The sequence below is a fragment of the Scyliorhinus torazame genome, chromosome 1, assembly GCF_047496885.1.
Source record: "Scyliorhinus torazame isolate Kashiwa2021f chromosome 1, sScyTor2.1, whole genome shotgun sequence".
Classification (NCBI taxonomy): domain Eukaryota; kingdom Metazoa; phylum Chordata; class Chondrichthyes; order Carcharhiniformes; family Scyliorhinidae; genus Scyliorhinus; species Scyliorhinus torazame.
Genome location: NC_092707.1, coordinates 362,283,779 through 362,301,838, shown reverse-complemented (window position 1 = coordinate 362,301,838; position 18,060 = coordinate 362,283,779). Strand labels below are relative to the sequence as shown.

General features: G+C 42.2%; 1 protein-coding gene across 4 annotated transcripts in view; it reads right to left on the bottom strand.

Moving 5' to 3' along the window:
- The window catches only part of LOC140426372 (tetratricopeptide repeat protein 7A-like), a 515,720-nt gene that overhangs the window by 407,338 nt on the left and 90,322 nt on the right, over window positions 1–18,060 (bottom strand). For all 4 annotated transcript variants that reach the window (XM_072511044.1, XM_072511055.1, XM_072511074.1 and 1 more), the window contains exons 6-8: window positions 10,370–10,448; window positions 8,913–9,073; window positions 3,561–3,624 (exon numbers count right to left, since the gene is read on the bottom strand). In XM_072511044.1, coding sequence (XP_072367145.1) covers window positions 3,561–3,624; window positions 8,913–9,073; window positions 10,370–10,448 — 304 coding nt within the window. The remainder of the gene's footprint in view (window positions 1–3,560; window positions 3,625–8,912; window positions 9,074–10,369; window positions 10,449–18,060) is intronic.

Genomic DNA, 18,060 nt, shown 5'->3' with positions numbered 1-18,060 from the left:
CTTTTCTCCAGTAAGTTGTGTAATGATCCTTGTAAAGACCGATAACTTTAAAAAATGAAATTTAAACTTTCAGTTGATAGCTGAAAGGATGACATGACAATATTTCATGCTTCAAGACTTTTACAGTAACGGACTAAATGCACCAATTTTGTAGGCAACTTATACTTTAAACTACTAACTACAGAACACAACTTTCCCCTTTTACTTTCAACACAAATGTAAATCCACATCACAGATATACTTTACACTGTCCCTTAAGTGGTCATTCAATTTTTCCAGACCCAGTCCAAAAGGATTCTCAGCTTCTTGAAGGTTTCCTTCTGTTCCTTTCCTTTCCCAGCCAGGTATCTATTAATCCCAGAACTCCTTTTCGCAAGGAGGGTTTTCCTGACGGTTATCCCTCTAATATAAGTGATGTAAATTTTTCAGCTTAATTTCAAATCCTCATGAATTTTCAATCCAATTCACTTGCATTTCTGCACAATGAACCATAAATTGTTTGGTTTCTAGCTGCCCCCTCGCTCAGAGACATCTTTAAAAACTCTTCCTCTCTCAAGGCCCATCTCCCTGGTAACATGAATCACATGGACTTTGTATCCAGACAGAAAGGCTGATCAGCTATCCTTGGGACCCCATCTCTTTTTTTATCTTGGAAATAAATGCACAGTTTAAAGTGTTTACAACCTGATATTCTCAACACCTTTCTGTAACTTTGGTGGCTTGCAGTCCAACCACGATAAACACAGATGCTTCTGTCACAATCTCCGTGTGAACATCGTCCATTTTCTTTCAGCATAACAACCCAGGGTTTCCTTGAAACATCAAAAGCCACATCACCCAGGCCTGTTGTCAGGCAAATTTCAAAACAGGTAGCATGACCCTCTTCATATTAACCTAACTTAAAGACACAATCCCAAAACAGAACAATCTTATAACCCTCATATTTGTAGTGGTTATTTTTAAAAACCTACCTCTTTGGTCAATTTTTCATTGTCTGACCAAATATCTCTTTATGTGGTTCATTATGTGAAGCGCCTTGAGAAGTTTCATTACTTTAAAGGCGCTATATAATTAAAGATTTTGTTATCGTTGTGACTTCTCTCTTCTTTCTATTCACCAAAATACTGAATAGTGGAAATAGTTCTTTACATTTTAAAATCACTCATGATCAAAACTTCTCTTAACATTTTTTATTCTAATTAAAAGGAAAAGAGATCCAGTTTCTCCAATCACACGCCATAACTAACCTAAGGATGTTGAGGGCCTTGTTCACTATCCTGGCTGAGATTAGCAAATGATCACCAGTGATCACCTCTACTCTGAAGATTCGGTGTCACATTAAATTGTCTCTTTATTCAGTAAAATATCAGAGGAATTCATTACTGATGATGTATTTTATTGGGAAATGCACATCTGGGCAAGAAGTATAACTGTTTATATTTTACATCCTTTCAAAGCTGAAGTTTTCTTTTAAAAAACATGCAAACTGTATGACCCTCAACCTAAATATATGTACGTACTATGTAATCTGAAATATAGCAGGTACTCTTTTTAATCAAGGCCTGGAAGAGCAAACAAATTTCTTGACCAGAAATACAATAAGGAAAGCAAACACTGGAAGGGGAAAAAAAGCAAGAATAATAAAGCACCATGCGATCGTAAAACTGGAATGAGTAACCATCCTTATTCATGTACCTTTATATTGTCGGATAGGCGAAAAATTATCAAATGAAGAATGGACACAAGATCAGTCCAGGATGAGTACACTTCTCCAAATTAGAATAATTTTAATTTCCACCAATTAAATTTATGACTCTGAACCTACTTTCCTTGTTTAATTTGAATTAATAGTCTCAATGTACTTTGGGCTCGATTCATCCAATGGGAACATATTCATCAAATGGGAACAAAGTCCCACAGCAATCGCAGCCCCCCCCCCCCCCCCCCCCACACACACACACACACCACCACCAAGCAGGGCACCCCGGATCGATCGTGCATGCAACAAATGTTAGCTTGGCACCTTGGCAGTGCCCATGCCAGTTGGCAATGCCACCTTGGTACCTTAATCTGTTTACAACTTGACATTCTCAACATTTTTCTGGGACTTTGGTGGCCAGCAGTCCAACCACTATGAACACAGTTTAAGGGCAGTGGCATTGCCAGGATGCCAGGATGGCACTGTCAGGGTGCCAGGCTGGTACTGCCAGAGGCCCAGATTACACCAGCAGTGCCAGGGCACCACCCTTCCCAAAGGGCAGCTGGGAGCCTCTGGTCCCCTGGGAGACCCACACAAGTGCCGTTCTGCTGGTTCCCGTTTGTGGTGACCAGTGCTGAATAGCACTCGCCCAAGGTCTCCGAGGCGAAGGGGATGAATCCCAAAGCGTCAGGAACCTTGGGAATCTGCACATTAGAATGAGACTAGCTATTTCACTCTAATATGCAGATTTGCCATAAAGTGATCCCGCCCACAGTGAGCGGGATTTGTATCGCAACTTCTCACGAGATCGCGTTGGATCTCGCGTGAATTTGGGAGCCGGGTAGATCCCGGGAGCGGGGTCTCCTGGCTTTTACCAGCCCCGCCGTGTCAGAGTAAGCTGCTTTTCTGGCGCAGGGTGGCCATTGGATTGTGTCCTTTATCTGTGCTATTTAGTTCTTTCTGGAACTGAGGGAAATTCTCCACTTACCTATTTTGTTCCTAAACTGTAGAGCTTCAGTTTTTCTTATCTTTCACCATAGTCTATCTCCTTATCATATGAAATTACTCTTGTTGGATTTCTGCACACTCGGACCAAAAGCTTGGACACCATTTTAATAGCTGGGTGATATCTGATAAGTGCATTGTAAAGCTTTGGCATAACATCTGTGGGCTTATACTATACTGTTCTGACTGTAAAGCCAAAATGCTCTTCCACACTGTGTGCAATTGTAACGATTCTTTGCAATCTCCCTTTCTAACATTTCTGTCCAATTCTATTATATCCACTGTGTATTTAACCGAAACCCCATGCACCTTGCACATTTACACATTGCAGACTTCAAAGTGCATTTTTTAAATCTAGCAGCAATCTTTTCAATTTTTCTTCAACTTGCAGTTTTTGAAATCTTTTGTTTCCTCGGTCATCATTCCACAGATACCTTGCGCCCTCTACTACCTCACTAAAGCACTTGTTATTTATATACAAATCTATTGAATGACAGAAGGCTATTCAATCATGAGAGAGATGGGAAGCATTGCAGCCAAAGGTTAATCTGTTCCCTGGCCTCAACATCCACAAACTTTCGAGCAGGAGCAAAGTGAGAGCAACAGGCGGTTGTGATTGTTGTACTCCACACAATGAAATTAATTGAGCAAAAAGCAACAAAGAAGTGATACAGAGTCAGTACATATTTCATCACAAGAGAAAGAGATTTGGAGCTGCAGGGTAGCCTCTCCATTAAAAATGCTGCCAGATTTTTCCTGATGGCTCAGTTGATAAGCGTACAGCCAAGCGCATGAAAAATGTATGATTCAAGAGAAAAGATTAGAATTTTTATCCTCAGTTAACAGTGTAGCTTACCATTGACTCGCTGATTAAAAGTAGTAGGAGTGCTTCTTCAATAATGTCCCGTGGGCAGAAGAGACTGGGGGGGAAAAAAAACAAATACTGTACTGAACTAGGTCAAGTTCATACTGCTTCATTTCTTTCTTTCACTGTCAGAACAAGGCCAGTAACTAAAGACACTATGTATGATTCATCAGTGATAAAATGCCTCCTTTGAAAATGGCATAAACACATAATTCTGTGCCTTTCAATGAGCATGCTGTGAAGCACCTTTGCATTTAGTCTCTGTTCCTCTCTACACAATTGATGATGATTAAAAGATACAGGTACATAAGGGTTCAGTTCACAAATGCACCGTGTGGTATAGCATTGATAAGCACAGACCAAGATAGCTCCAAGTTCAATTGCTAGTTTGAGCTGAGTTGGCTGATCCCTGCCACAGAAAGACGAAGGATACTAGACTGGGTCTCAATGCCCTTGGGCTGAGGAGGCACCAAAAACCAATGGGATTGCTGTTCCTACAAAAGCAAAATACTGTGGATGCTAAGAATCTGAAATATAAACAAAATTGCTGGAAACAGCCAGTAGGTCAGGCAGCATCTGTGGAGAGAAACCGAGATAACAATTGGTTGAGATGATAAGATACTGCCCGAGTATTTCCAGCATTTTTGTTTTAATTTCAGATTTCTACTCCTGATATGTGTCCAGAAATATCTGCCAGAGACTGTTTTGGGAGGGCCACGAAGAATCCAGCACGAGTTTGTAGAGTCAAACAGAAAGCAACTTTATTTACAACAATGTCTGCAGCAGCAGTAGTTCACCACTGCTTCCTTTTCTAGCTGCTACCACAGTGGCCAGCTCTATTTATACAGCTGCAACTACTAGTGATTCTCCACCCCCCCCCCCCCCCCCCCCCCCCCCCCCGGTCCCCCCCTCTCATTGGAGGAGCTCATACTCCCCAAGAATCATGGGATAACCAAAGGGGGGTCGTCCGACCAGACTGTCTGCCCCTCTTTGGCGGCTTCATTTGGGGCCGGATGTCCCTGGAGAGAGGGCATGCGGTGTCCACGGGCACATTTGAGGCCTTCCGTGCTCGGTGGGCACCGCAGGGGTTGGACTGCTTTATCGACCCCAGTTTCCACATCTTGATTTAATGTTTCTTAATTTTCCATTCCTCTTTGTTCTTTTTGGGCTCCTTTTAGGACCGGCCCCTTTTAATTTAACCCTCGGTTAAATTCTGTTCTTCTATTTAGTTGATTGACCCTAAAACACATCATGGGATAACCAGTTGTCCCCAGCCAATAGGATGTGGGCAGGTTATAACAGACTGCCTATCAGATGGGAACAGGATCTGTCTTTTGTTTTGTGATCAGGTTGTTATTATCAATGGTCTAGGTTCATATATAAGGAACAGAGAAGAATAATGACCCATGGAAATGAGACAATAGCAAGCAGTAGAGGCAATATGGGTCATGTGTGTTTTTCAAAATAATGGAAGCCCGTTGTAAAATACGATTGCAAGTTCCCTTCCTTCACCTTCAAAAATTGCACACAGACATTGGATTGATCCACGATTTACTTGACAAAGTACTGCAATATGGCTGTCCTGGAAACACTTCCATTCTTACCACCTACTATCAGGCATGTCTGGAAGGATTTACAAGCTTGAAATGGACTCGAAACATTAACTCTGTTTCTCTATCCACAAAAACTGCCAGATCTGCTGAGTTTTTCCAGCATTTTCTGTTTTTTTCTCAGATTTCAGCATCCAAAGCATTTTACTTTTATGATAATCAACTAGTTTGGCCTCATTATGAACGCAACTTCCATGGTCATCAAGTCTGGAAGTGGGACATGAACCCAGAGCTTCTGGACCAGAGGTAGAGCGACTCTACCTCTGCACTGTAAGACTTCCCCTGCTGCTCTAAATGCCTCAAACACACTGTTTTGTTATGTTTCCTTTGTAACATAAGCGGCTTCCTTGTGTTGCATTTGTCAAGGAAGGTCGAGACGTGTAAATAACTTCAACTCATTTATTTACACTATCTACACTTTTATAACTTGTGTTCGACACTACTGCTAATCCTATTATAGCTACCTAACTGACTAACCATCTGCTGTCTTCCACGTGGTGGGTGTGATAATGAATCAACCCTGTGCCTCTCCGCACTGACTGTCTCCACTGGCCAAAGGGGGCAGATCATGTGTGTGGTGTCCTTTATGTATGGGTTGGTGTAATGCCCCACTGTGGTCGTGTCACCTCCTTGTGTATCGTGAATGTCCATTGGTCGCCTCCTATCTAACTTAACTATTGGTTGAGTGTGTGTGTGTGTGTGTGATGTTTCTGGTGCTCCATCTAGTGTCTGTCTAGCTTACATGTATTTACAGTGATGCACATCACCACACACACTAAGTGGTGTATTTACTCACTGAACAATATTTTAATTCTCTGTAAATTCCCTTCAGCTCCCAGCTCCTTCCTCAATGCCAGTTTTTTTTTTAAAGCAACATAGAGCATTGCAATATAACACGTAAAGAATTGAGAGTTAACCATGAGTGATAATAATGGGTATAAGTAAATATACATTAAACACACACATATTGAGAAAAACTCCATTGAACCTGCAAAGAAGGTTCAGCTTTAACAACTAAAACACAAATTAACAATATTCAAATGAATCCAACTGGGTTAAAACAAGATGAAGAATTCAACAAATGTAATTCCTAATGTTTCTGTACCTGGAGATCAAAGCTGCAAATTTCTTTGATTGCTTTCTGTTAAATCCAATGGGGCAGTTAACATAAAACATTGAAAACTATAGCTCAAAATGGTAATTCCCTTTATCGTTCCTTACATTAAATTCATTTTGCTGTTAAAAGTGAGGAGATATCATTCCACACTTTACATGCTGAAACATGTTGTATAAATAGAAGCAATGTGGAAATATTTGTGATTGGAGCAGAGGGAGAATGATCCAATAACAACCAATCCACAGATTTACATTTAAAACTTTGATTGTTATGATACAGAACCAAAGACCCAAGTGAAATTTGAATTCAATTAACAAATCTGGGACATAAACTAGTCTTAGTAATGGTGAGTGTGAAAGGACCATGCATTGATGCAAAAATAAAATATCTGGTTCACAAATGTTCTATAGGGAAGGAAATTTACTATCCCTACCTGGTCTGTCTTACATATGGCTCCAGACACACAGCATATTTGGTTGAACTGCCCTCTGAAATGGCCTAGCAAGCCATTCACTTCGAGAGCAATTGGGGCTAGGCAACAAATTCTGGCCTTGTCAGTAATGTCGACAACCCATCATTTTCAAAAATAACCCGTTTTGGGATTTACTGTCATTAGAAACATCCTTCAAAGTGAAATAAAGTTGCATTTATAACTACATTTTTGTCATATTTTTCTCCTCGTCTCAACTCCATAGAGTACTAGAAATGTGTGGTAAACCACTGTTGCACCTGTATTAGGTGATGTACGGTAGGACCTGTACTACAGGTTCGCCGGTAGTCCCTGCCTGCTGTCTCCATCCAGGAGGCAGGGTATAAATATGCGTGTCCTCCAGCCGGCAGTCATTTCGCCAGCTGCTGTGGGAGGCCACACATCTGATAGCAATAAAGCCTCAGTTGGATTCAACTATCGTCTTTGTCCGATTGATCGTGCCTCAATATGAATCTTTGATTTCAAGGGAAACTTCAGCAATTTCTGTGCACTGTTTAAGACTGACCTCCACTTATGGCCAACACGTGTGTCAGCCATGGCTCAGTTGATAGCACTTGCGCCTTTGAGTCACGAGGTTCCAGTTCCACACTCAATAACTTGAACACAAAAATTTAGGCTGACACTTCAGTGCACTAGTTAAGAGTGCTGCACTGTCGGAGGTGCTGTCTTTTGGGTGAGACATAAATTGAGACCCTGTTTACCCTCTCATGTGGACAAACAGGATCCCATGGTCCGGTTTTGAAGAAGAGTAGGAGAGATAGCCCTAAGTCCTGGCCAATATTTATCCCTCAAATCAACATTACAAAAACAGATTACCTGGTCATTTTCACAATGTAGTGTACGGCAGTTTGCTATACACAAATTAGCTACATTACAACAGTGACTGCACTTCAAAAGTACTACATTATCTGTTAAGCACTTTGGAATGTCCAGTCGTCATGAATGGCACAAGACAAATAAAAATCATCCTTTCATTTTTAACATTATCGGGTACTTTGACCAGGATCCAGTATTTAACCAAATGACCTTCCTTCACAGGGCCTAGAGAATGCGTGTTGGTGGGTGGCGGAGATCAGTTAATAATAAAAATAATCATTTTAATAATCAGGGGCTGGTTTAGCACAGGGCTAAAGAGCTGGCTTTTAAAGCAGACAAAGGTAGGCCAGCAGCACGGTTCAATTCCCGTACCAGCCTCCCCGAACAGGCGCCGGAATGTGGCGACTAGGGGCTTTTCACAGTAACTTCATTTGAAGCCTACTTGTGACAATAAGTGATTTTCATTTCATTTCATTTCATTATTAGTGTCACAGTAGGCTTACATTAACACTGCAATTAAGTTACTGTGAAAATCCCCTAGTCGTCACATTCCGTCGCCTGTTCCGGTACACAGAGGGGAAATTCAGAATGTCCAATTCACCTAACAAGCACATTTTACGGGACTTGTGGAAGGAAACCGGAGCACCCAGAGGATCCCCACGCAGACACGGGGAGAACGTGCAGACTCCGCACAGACAGTGACCCAGGCTGGTAATCGAACCCAGGTCCCTGGCACTGTAGCAACAGTGCTAAACACTGTGCTACCTTGCCGCCATGTCAGCAGAGATTAGGGATTGAACCTGGGATCGTCTTACCCCAACTCCTTTATGCTTTGTGCTGATCATAGTGAAAGTGCCACTCACTGATCAATGTCACACCTTCCATTGTAATAGACAATGTACATCTCCCAATACAATAGGATTATCCTCCCTTTGAAGCAGAATTTCAATCCCATTGTAACAAGATGTGGAAAAAAATGGAACAACCAAACTATAGAGGGAATATGCTATTTGTTTGCAGCAAGTTGCTAACAGGAATGAGTTAGCCTGCTGTATTTTTATTCCGTGTATACATATGCATAAAGGAGACTAGAATTTTTGTGATTCTGTCGCAGCTTTTTTTGTATCTGGGAGTGTTTTGTGGGAGGAAATACATGGAAAGTGACTAGTATTTGACTTAACCTATGGCTAATGAAATCATCTTAACATTCTTTATCTTGGAGGACGATGAATACTTTCTATCTCAAAGTATTGTTTCATACCATTTGGAAATAAATCAAAATAAAATTAGGCAAAAATAAAATCACATACTTGTCTCCTTGATAGAGCTGAGGACCAATGGTTAGTGTAGTCCGAAAAGGGCTACTGTCCTCATTTTTGAGCAGATCAGGAGGTGGGTCTGAAAATGGATTCCAGTAACTGTCCTCACACAGATTGTGCAGAAGCACCTCAGCCAGTTGTTTTGCTATTGTCTAAGAAAGAAAACAATGTAGTTAATTAAAATATAAACACAACACTTTTAAAAATAAATAATTGAAAAATGCCCAAATAAAAAATGTAATACTGCATTTATAATTGTGAGAAAAAGAGTATTGAATGAATGTGTGGGAACAGCTTCTCCGTATCCACTCTGTCCAGCCCCCTCATGATTTTGAACACCTCTATCAAATCTGCTCTTACCCTTCTTCACTCCAAGGAGAATAGTCCCAACCCCTCAATCCTCCTAACTGAATATATGCAAAAATGTGATTTTGGGTGTTGAAGAAACAGTGTTGTTTTATGCGCCAGGTCGCCTTTACAGTAATGTTAGATGTAGTTAAGGAACATCTTACTGACACCACCTAGTGGAATGTGAGACTATTTACTTCAAAGACTTCAGCATCAAAACAAACAAAAAATTACATTTGATTTACACTGACTTTCAATCCGCATTCTTGACTACTTTAAAAGGCAGGAAGAGTAAAATGTAAGCTCTAAATTAATTCAGTCACAGCTGCACACAATTTAATAAGTATTCAATTAAGTGTGGAAAAACTGCAGATGCATTGAGCCATACTGACCACATCAAGTTCCCTTTGGAAGTGTAGACAATTAGACTGTTACATCATGAGCATCCAAATCAAAAGAAGGCTGCGTGAACTCAAATGTCAAGCTCCAACGTATCACTGTTTGCACACAATGCTTTTACTGAATCCACTGTATCCAAGCCCCTCAGAAATTGCAAACTACGCAAGTAGCATGACGCTAATGTGCTGTAAATGAGCATTCGGCCATGTGAAATGCCAATGAAATCAATGAGAACAATCTGTATATCCATGTTAAACTCTTCAGGCTTATGGCTGATTGCTCGGACACTCATCAGCTCCTGCAGTTGAGACTGCCTGATCAAAAACTGTTACGTCAACTTGTAGCCAATACAAGCTTTCATAAACATTATTGAAGAATTATTACTCCACCTCATGGGCATAGCCAGACATACAACCTTATGACATTGAGCTCCAGGCTGCACCAAGCATCATCAACCTCACACTAAGGGTTTAGTGTGGTATAAATTAATTGACATAATAGTGCCAAATGGAACGTTGCACGAGGAGCTGGGAATGGTGCACTTGTCCAAAGCTAGCAGGTTGCTGTGGAGGGTTGAAATGGCACATCTGTCAGTGTGTAGATGCACAGACTTGGTTCTTGCTTTGCATATTAAAGAATGTGCTCATTATTTTCAGCTGCTTCATAAATAAAAACTTAGAAAAAATGTTTTTCAGTCTTACCATTCTGAAATTCTGTGTGGCTCTTGTTTCCATAGCTCTCAGAATTTCCCGAATTCGTTTTACTCCCTTGACTAAGTTCCTATGAGAAAAACACAAGAGATGCGTAGCTGTAATAATTCTAATGCACTGCTTCCCTATATAACAGCACTTTAAAAGTCATTTATTGGCTGTAAAGGATTTTGGGACATTCCAGCATTGTGAAAGACACTTAGTCCTTTCTTTACATCTAAACTTTTCAATAATCATTAAAAGTTAGTAAAAGGCACATTTTAAAAAAATATTCTTTTACAGGTTACAGGAGTCACTAGTGTTGTGTTATGTTATTGCTAGTAACATAACCTGCTACTTGATGTAGGCTTTGCTGAAAGATGCTCGAGACTCGGAGATAGGTTTAACGTGTTTAACAATGCTTCTAAATGAGTTCGACACTCTGCTAATCTGCCTCTCGAGTAACTCAGTCTATTCCACTAACTATACATGCTTGCTCTTGACCACGTGCTAGGGTGTGATGTTACTGCAATCAACCCTGTCCTACTCTCTAGGTCTCTGACGGTGGAAGAGGCAGAGTCTGTGTGCCTTGTCCTTTTTATATGGGTCGTGTAGTGCCCCCTTGTGGTAATGCCGCCTCTGGGTGTCCTGATTACCCATTGGTTGTGTCCTGTCCTAATGACCCATTGGTTGCGTGTCTGCATATCATGACATCTCTGGTGCTCCCTCTAGTGGTTACTTAGTTGTAGTGTATTTACATTAACCCCTTGTGTATGTACAGTGATGCTTATCACTACATCCCCCCTTTTTTCTTGTTACATATTTTCTGTACTTTGTTAAAAAAAATTGTACAAAACAGGTAGATAATTGATGACATGTACAAGTTGTGATGATATTGATGATTATACAATACCAATTAATATTTATGAGTCCAAACTTTATGAATTTGTATGGCTGAGTAGCTTTCTTCTTTTGTTGTTGAAGTGGTGATGTTGATGTTGTCATTTCTTTGTGAATGTCGGCAGTGTTCTTGTGTTTAAGTAACCAAGAAGTCATCATGAGGTGTTTGAATGGTCGAATCACTTTGTTGTCTGATTGAGACTTTTTTTTCTATGCTTGTGGCAGAGATTCTGTATGTCATCTTTGTTGTCTTTGTTATCGTACTTGTTGCTGTTTTTATCGTGCTTGTTGTTTTTGTCGTGCTCAATGACTGTTCCGTGTGGATAATTTGAGACATTCTCAAAGTTATTTATGTCAGTGTCCTTTGTGGTATCTGATGTTTCATTGAGCGTTTCTTCTTGAGGATTGTGTGAATGATCTGATGTTGCATTGATCTTTGTGACATCACTCCTTTGGTTGATGTGATTCCTCTTTGATTCCTTGGTGCTCCTCTTCTGGAGTCATTTCTGGTACATTTGAATCATCATTGATGTCTTGGTGCTCCCTTTCTGGAGTCAAAATCTTCAAGGTTTCATTTTGATTGTTGAATGCTTCTGTACATATTGTTTGGGAATTGTGATTTCTTCGTCACTTGTCTCACATACAGTGGGTAGACATTCAGTGTCTTCTTGTTGGTTAAATGAGCTGGGTAGACTTTCATAGTCTTTTTCTGGTGGCTCAAATAAACTGGGTAGACGGTCATAGTCTTTTTCTTGTTCACGTGAGCTTGGTAGACGTTCATAGTCTGCTGCTGGTAGCTCAGGTAAGGTTGATAGACCTTCATGGTCTTGTTCATGCATGGACTTCGTTATGGAGTCTTGCGTTGCTCTCTGTGTGGAGTCGTGCAGTGGTCTCGCTGTGGAGTCTTTCATCGCTGTGTGTGGAGTCGTGCACTGGTCTCGCTGTGGAGTCTTTCATCGCTCTCTGTGTGGAGTCGTGCACTGGTCTCGCTGTGGAGTCTTTCATCGCTCTCTGTGTGGAGTCGGGGAGGCTTTGTGGTGCGTGGACCACTGGTTTGGCGTCAGGCTGCAGCAGAATCCTGTACTCGTACAGAGGTGTGCCCATCCCGCTGAAAACATCTGGGTACTGGGTCAGGATGTCGTCAATGCTGGGCTGAGGATCCGGATGAGACGGCGTCATGGTGTAGACCCATCGTATGAGGTTCAGTTGCTTGCAGGCATGCGCACCTAGCAGGGACGCCCTATCTGGTTTAACAATGTCGAAGCGTAGGCTTGTCAGTATGTGTCGGTTGGACACTATCAGGTGGCAGGACCCCAGTGCCTCAATTGCGTTGCCAGTGTAGTCCTGGAGTTTGCAGGCAGCTGGAAGGAGCTTGGAAGCCTTCTTGATTCTTGTGAAGTCCAACTACGAGATCAGGTTGGCGGAGGTACCTGTGTGCAGTTTGAACTGGATGGGGCATTGGTTGACAGCCATCACTGCATTCCATTCGTCCTCGAAATCCATGGCAAGGATTGACGGGACTTGCGATGTATTCCATTCGTCCTCGAAATCGACGGCAAAGATTGACGGGACTTGCGATGTGCCAGGCGTGGCATATTCGCACTTCGTGATGTTGCCTACTCGGTATGCGTTATCCAGGTATTCATTGTCTGGATCTGTAGCACTGCCTTGTTCCAGGGTGCCGCGGAGGGTATTTTCAACTGCTGGTAGAAGTTCAGGCATTGTTCTGTCTTTCGAGGTGAAAGAATGGTGTTTTGTGGCTTTAAAACTCTTCTTTTTAATTTTCGGACATTTCCCCTTTAAGTGGGCGTGGTCCGTTGCCTCTGACGTCATGATGCTCGCGATGTCATGCGTAGGACTCAATTGCGCATGCGCACACCGAGGTTCCTTTACTGTGCGCTTTCACAACTGCACATGGTTTCTCGCGTATGCGCAAAACACTGTTTTGCCGGTTTGCGTCTTTTAGGGAAGTGCGCATGTGCGACCTGGTCGGACTGCGCACACGCAAGATGGCTGCCATTCAAAACTGCCGTCTTCTTCTTCTTCAACCCTGCCTCTGTCTCGTGGTGAGTATCCATGCCATTTTTACCTATTTCTTTCGTGTCCACCTCGCAGTGGTGTCGAATTTGTCCAGGATGGTCTGGAATTTCGTTTTGTCCTGCCCTTCTGAGTATTGGAACGAGTTGAAGATCTCTATCGCATGTTCACCCGCGATGGTGAGTAGAAGAGCTATCTTCCAAGCATCGGCCGCGCCATTTAGGTCGGATGCTTCCATGTATAGTTGGAATTTCTGTTTGAACGAACGCCAGCTAGCAATGAGATTGCCTATGGCCCTGAGTTGATGAGGAGCCTGAATCTTGTCCATCGTGCCTGGATTTGGTTGCCGGTTGTCTCTAACCTTGCTCAGTTGAACTAGGGAGATTGAGCAGTCACTCCTGTACCATTTTGTGTTATGGTATTGCTAGTAACAATAACCTGCTACTTAATGTAGGCTTTGCTGAAAGATGCTCGAGACTCGGAGATAGGTTTAACGTGTTTAACAATGCTTCTAAATGAGTTCGACACTCTGCTAATCTGCCTCTCTAGTAACTCAGTCTATTCCACTAACTATACATGCTTGCTCTTGACCACGTGCTAGGGTGTGATGTTGCTGCAATCAACCCTGTCCTACTCTCTAGGTCTCTGATGGTGGAAGAGGCAGAGCCTGTGTGCCTTGTCCTTTTTATATGGGTCGTGTAGTACCCCCTTATGGTAATGCCACCTCTGGGTGTCCTGTTCTAATGACGCATTGGTTGCATGTCTGCATATCATGACATCTCTGGTGCTCCCTCTAGTGGTTACTTAGTTGTAGTGTATTTACATTAATCCCTTGTGTATGTACAATGATGCATATCATTACAACTAGCTCAGCCAGCATTTATACTGCCCATCCCTCATTGCTCTTGAGAAGATGATAGTGAGCTGCCTTCTTGAGCAGCCCATGTTAGGGAGGGAGTTCCAGGATTTTGACCCAGCAACAGTGAAGGAAAGCTGATACATTTCCAAGTCAAGATGGTGTGTAGCTTGGAGGGGAACTTGCAGCTAGTGGTGTTTCCATGCATATGCTGTCTTTGTTCTTCTTGGCGGGAGAGGTCACGGGTTTGGATGGTGCCATCGGGGGATCCTTGGTGAATTGTTACAGTGCATCTTGTAGATGGTACACACTGCTACTGGGCGTCAGTTACGGAGTGAGTGGAGGCGGTGGATGGGGTGCCAAACGAGCGCTTTTGTCCTGGATGGTGTTGGGTTTCTTGAACGTTATTGGAGCTGCACTCATCCATGAAATTGGGGAGTATTCCATCACAGTCCTGACTTGTACCTTGCAGAAAATGGAGAGGCTTTGGGGAGTGAGGAGACGAGTTATTCTCCGCAGAATTCCCAGCCTCTGACCTGCTCTTGTAGCCACAGTATTTATATGGCTGGTCCAGTTAAGCTCCTCAGGATGTTGACAGTGGGGGATTCAGCAATGGCAATGCGATGGAATGTCATGGGGATATTGTTGGATTCCCTTTTGTTTGGCACTTGTGTGACGTGAATGTTACTTGCTGCTCATCAGCCCAAACCTGAATGTTGTCCAGGTCATGCTGCACATGAAGATTCACAAATAGTGCTGAATATTATGCAATCATCAGCAAACATCTCCACTTCTAACTTTATGATGGAGGGGAGGTCATTGATGAAGCATCTGAAGATGGTTGACATTACCATGACAAACCCCTGCAGTGATGTCCTGAAACTGAGATGATTGACCTCCAAGAATGACAGGTATATTCCTTTGTGCTAGGTATGACTCCCAGGAGCTAGAAGAGAGCACTCCCTCGTGTTCCCATTGACTCCAGGTTTGTTAGGGCTCCTTGATGTCAGACCCTGTCAGTTCTGGAGCACAAGCCTTTAGTACTATTGCCAGAATGTTGTCAGTTCCCAAAGCCTTTGCAGTAGTTGGTGCCTTCAGCCGGTTCTTGATATCACAGGCAGTTTACTGAATTAGTTGAAGTTTTGCATCTGTGATGCTGGGGACCTCAGAAAGACGCAGAGATGGATCATCCATTTGGCTTCTGACTCGAGACTTTTGCAAATGCTTCAGCCTTGACTTTTGCACTGATGTGTTGGGGCTCCCCCATCATTAAGGATGGGGATACTTGCAGAGCCTCCAGCTCCAGTTGATTGTTTAACTGTTCAAGGATGGCTTCACTCCATCTATTGCATACTGCTTCTGCTGTTTGGTATGATGAAAGTAGTCCTGTATTGTAGCTTCATCAGGTTGACACTTCCTTTTTTGGTACACTTGCAGCTGTTTCTGGCACACCTTCCTGCACTCTTCCTTCAACTAGCTTGATGTTATTGATAGAGTGGAGGATATGCCGAGCCAGAAAGTTAATAGATTGTGGTTGAGTACATTTCTGCTGCTGCTGATGGTCCACAATGCCTCATGGATGCCCCGTTTGAGTTGTTAGATCTGTTGGAAATCTATCCCATTTAGCCCGGTGGTAGTGCCACACAATATGGAGGATATTCTCAATGTGAATGACGAACACTCTCCAGCTAATGAACGTTGAGCATATTCTTATTCCTGAGGTGCTGACCCATTCCAAATGCATTAAACACCGAGTTACTGGGCGATCCACACAGTGTAGATGTTGTTTTAAAAAGCATTTATACACGGACACAAATATATGTTGGCAAATGTCAGTTCCTCATCTATCCTTTGAGTATATCATTCAACTCCTTCACTCGCTCTAAAAAATAGTCTCTGTGTCTCTTCAAACTGTCAACATATGATGCGCAACAGACTTACAATATTTCAGAGAACATTTACTGATAGCTTGTTTAACTAAGTGATTAAGTAAGCTTAGGTGATTCTATATTCAGTCACCTCCTCATCCAATAAAGTATTTAGGACACTGGTGCAAAACTACCAAAGTCGTATTTACCTACTAGTCATTTGGCATTCAAATTAGAGTGTAAATATTAGATATTCACACCAAGTCACTCTTGGAATTTATCAATTAATGATTTCAACACACTTCATTATAGGTGTTGTTCATGATATGGAGGTCATGATTTGATAAAATGAATATACCTCTGGCAATCCACAAGTTCTGTGAATACTTCAGGCACATTAGCACAATTAGAAGAATAGAATCACACCATGATACAGCAGAAAAGGTGCCATTCGGTCTATGCTGGTTCTTTGAAAGAGATTTCCAATTAGTCTCACTTCCCTGCTCTTTGCTGATAACCCCCTATAAATTTTGCCCATTAAGTACTTATCCAATTCCCTTTAGAAAGTTACCATTGCATCCACTTCCACCACCTCATCACGCAGTGCAATCCAGAGCATAACAATCTACAGCATTAAAAGAATAATTATCTTACTTCTTAATTCTCATCTTACTGCCAATTATTTTCAATCTGTGCCCTCTGGTTATTGATCTTTCTGCTCCGGAGGTTAAGGAAAGTATGAGATTAAAAGAAGAGGCTTAGAAGGTTGCAAACAGTAGTAGTAAGTCTGAAGATTGGAAGCGTTTTAGAAACCAGCCAAGAGCTACCAAAATGTTGTTGGTAATAAAGGGGAAAATAGAATACGAGAGAAGCTAGCCTAAAATATTAAAATGTAGACTATAAGAGCTTTTAAAAGTATATAAAGAGGAAGAGAGTAACAAAAGTAACATTGATGTGGAGGTGCCGGCGTTGGACTGGGGTGAGCACAGTACGAAGTCTTACAACACCAGATTAAAGTCCAACAGGTTTGTTTAAAACACTAGCTTTCGGAGCACTGCTCCTTCCTCAGGTGAATTACCTGAGGAAGGAGCAGTGCTCCGAAAGCTAGTGTTGGAAACAAACCTGTTGGACTTTAATTTGGTGTTGTAAGACTTCTTAAAGTAACATTGACCCTTTGGAAGCAGAGAGAGGCAAAATTCTCATGGTTATTGAGGGGATGGCAGAGGCATTGAATAAATATTTTGTGTCTTTCTTTACAGGAGAAAACACATGTTCACTAGATTGGTCCCTGCATAGAAGGGCTGAGTAAATTGGGTCTGCATTCTCTGTAATTTAGAAGAATAACAGGTAATTTCATTACAACATTCAATATTCTGAAGTGGCTTCACAGGGTTTATAATGAGACATTATTTCCCTTGGCTTGGGAATCTAGAAAAAGGGGGCACAGTTTTAGCATAAGGGGCTGAGATGAGGAGACATTTCTTCATGCAATGCTGGAATTTTCTACCCCAGAGGGCTGTGGATGCGCAGTCATTGAATAGATTGAAGCTGAGATAGATTTTAGGTCTCTGGAGGACTTGAGGGATATTGAGAGTGGGCAGGAAGCCCAAGATCAGCCATGATATTGAATGGCAGAGACGGCTTAACTAGCCGTATGATCGTCTCCTGCTCCTGTTTTGTATATTCCTATGGAAAAGTTTCTCCTTGCGCTTTCAAAACATTCCATGATTTTGAACACCACTACTAAATCTCACCGTTACTTCCTTTGCTCTAAAGAAAACAAACCCACGACTCTAATCACCACATAACTGAAATCTTTCATCCTTGGTATCATTCTAATGCATTTCCTGCATCCTCTCCAACGGGCGGGAATGGAGGTGGATAGGACCCAACAATAACGGAGTAGTCGGCATACTGATTTCCCAAAGCCACACATGGAGCCAGCTATTTTAGCGAAGGAATTTTCCAGTCAGCCTCCAGTTCCCCAAACCAAGAGAGGGCATAACTTACCTGCCTGGAGTCGGGCACGAAGCCACAGCCAC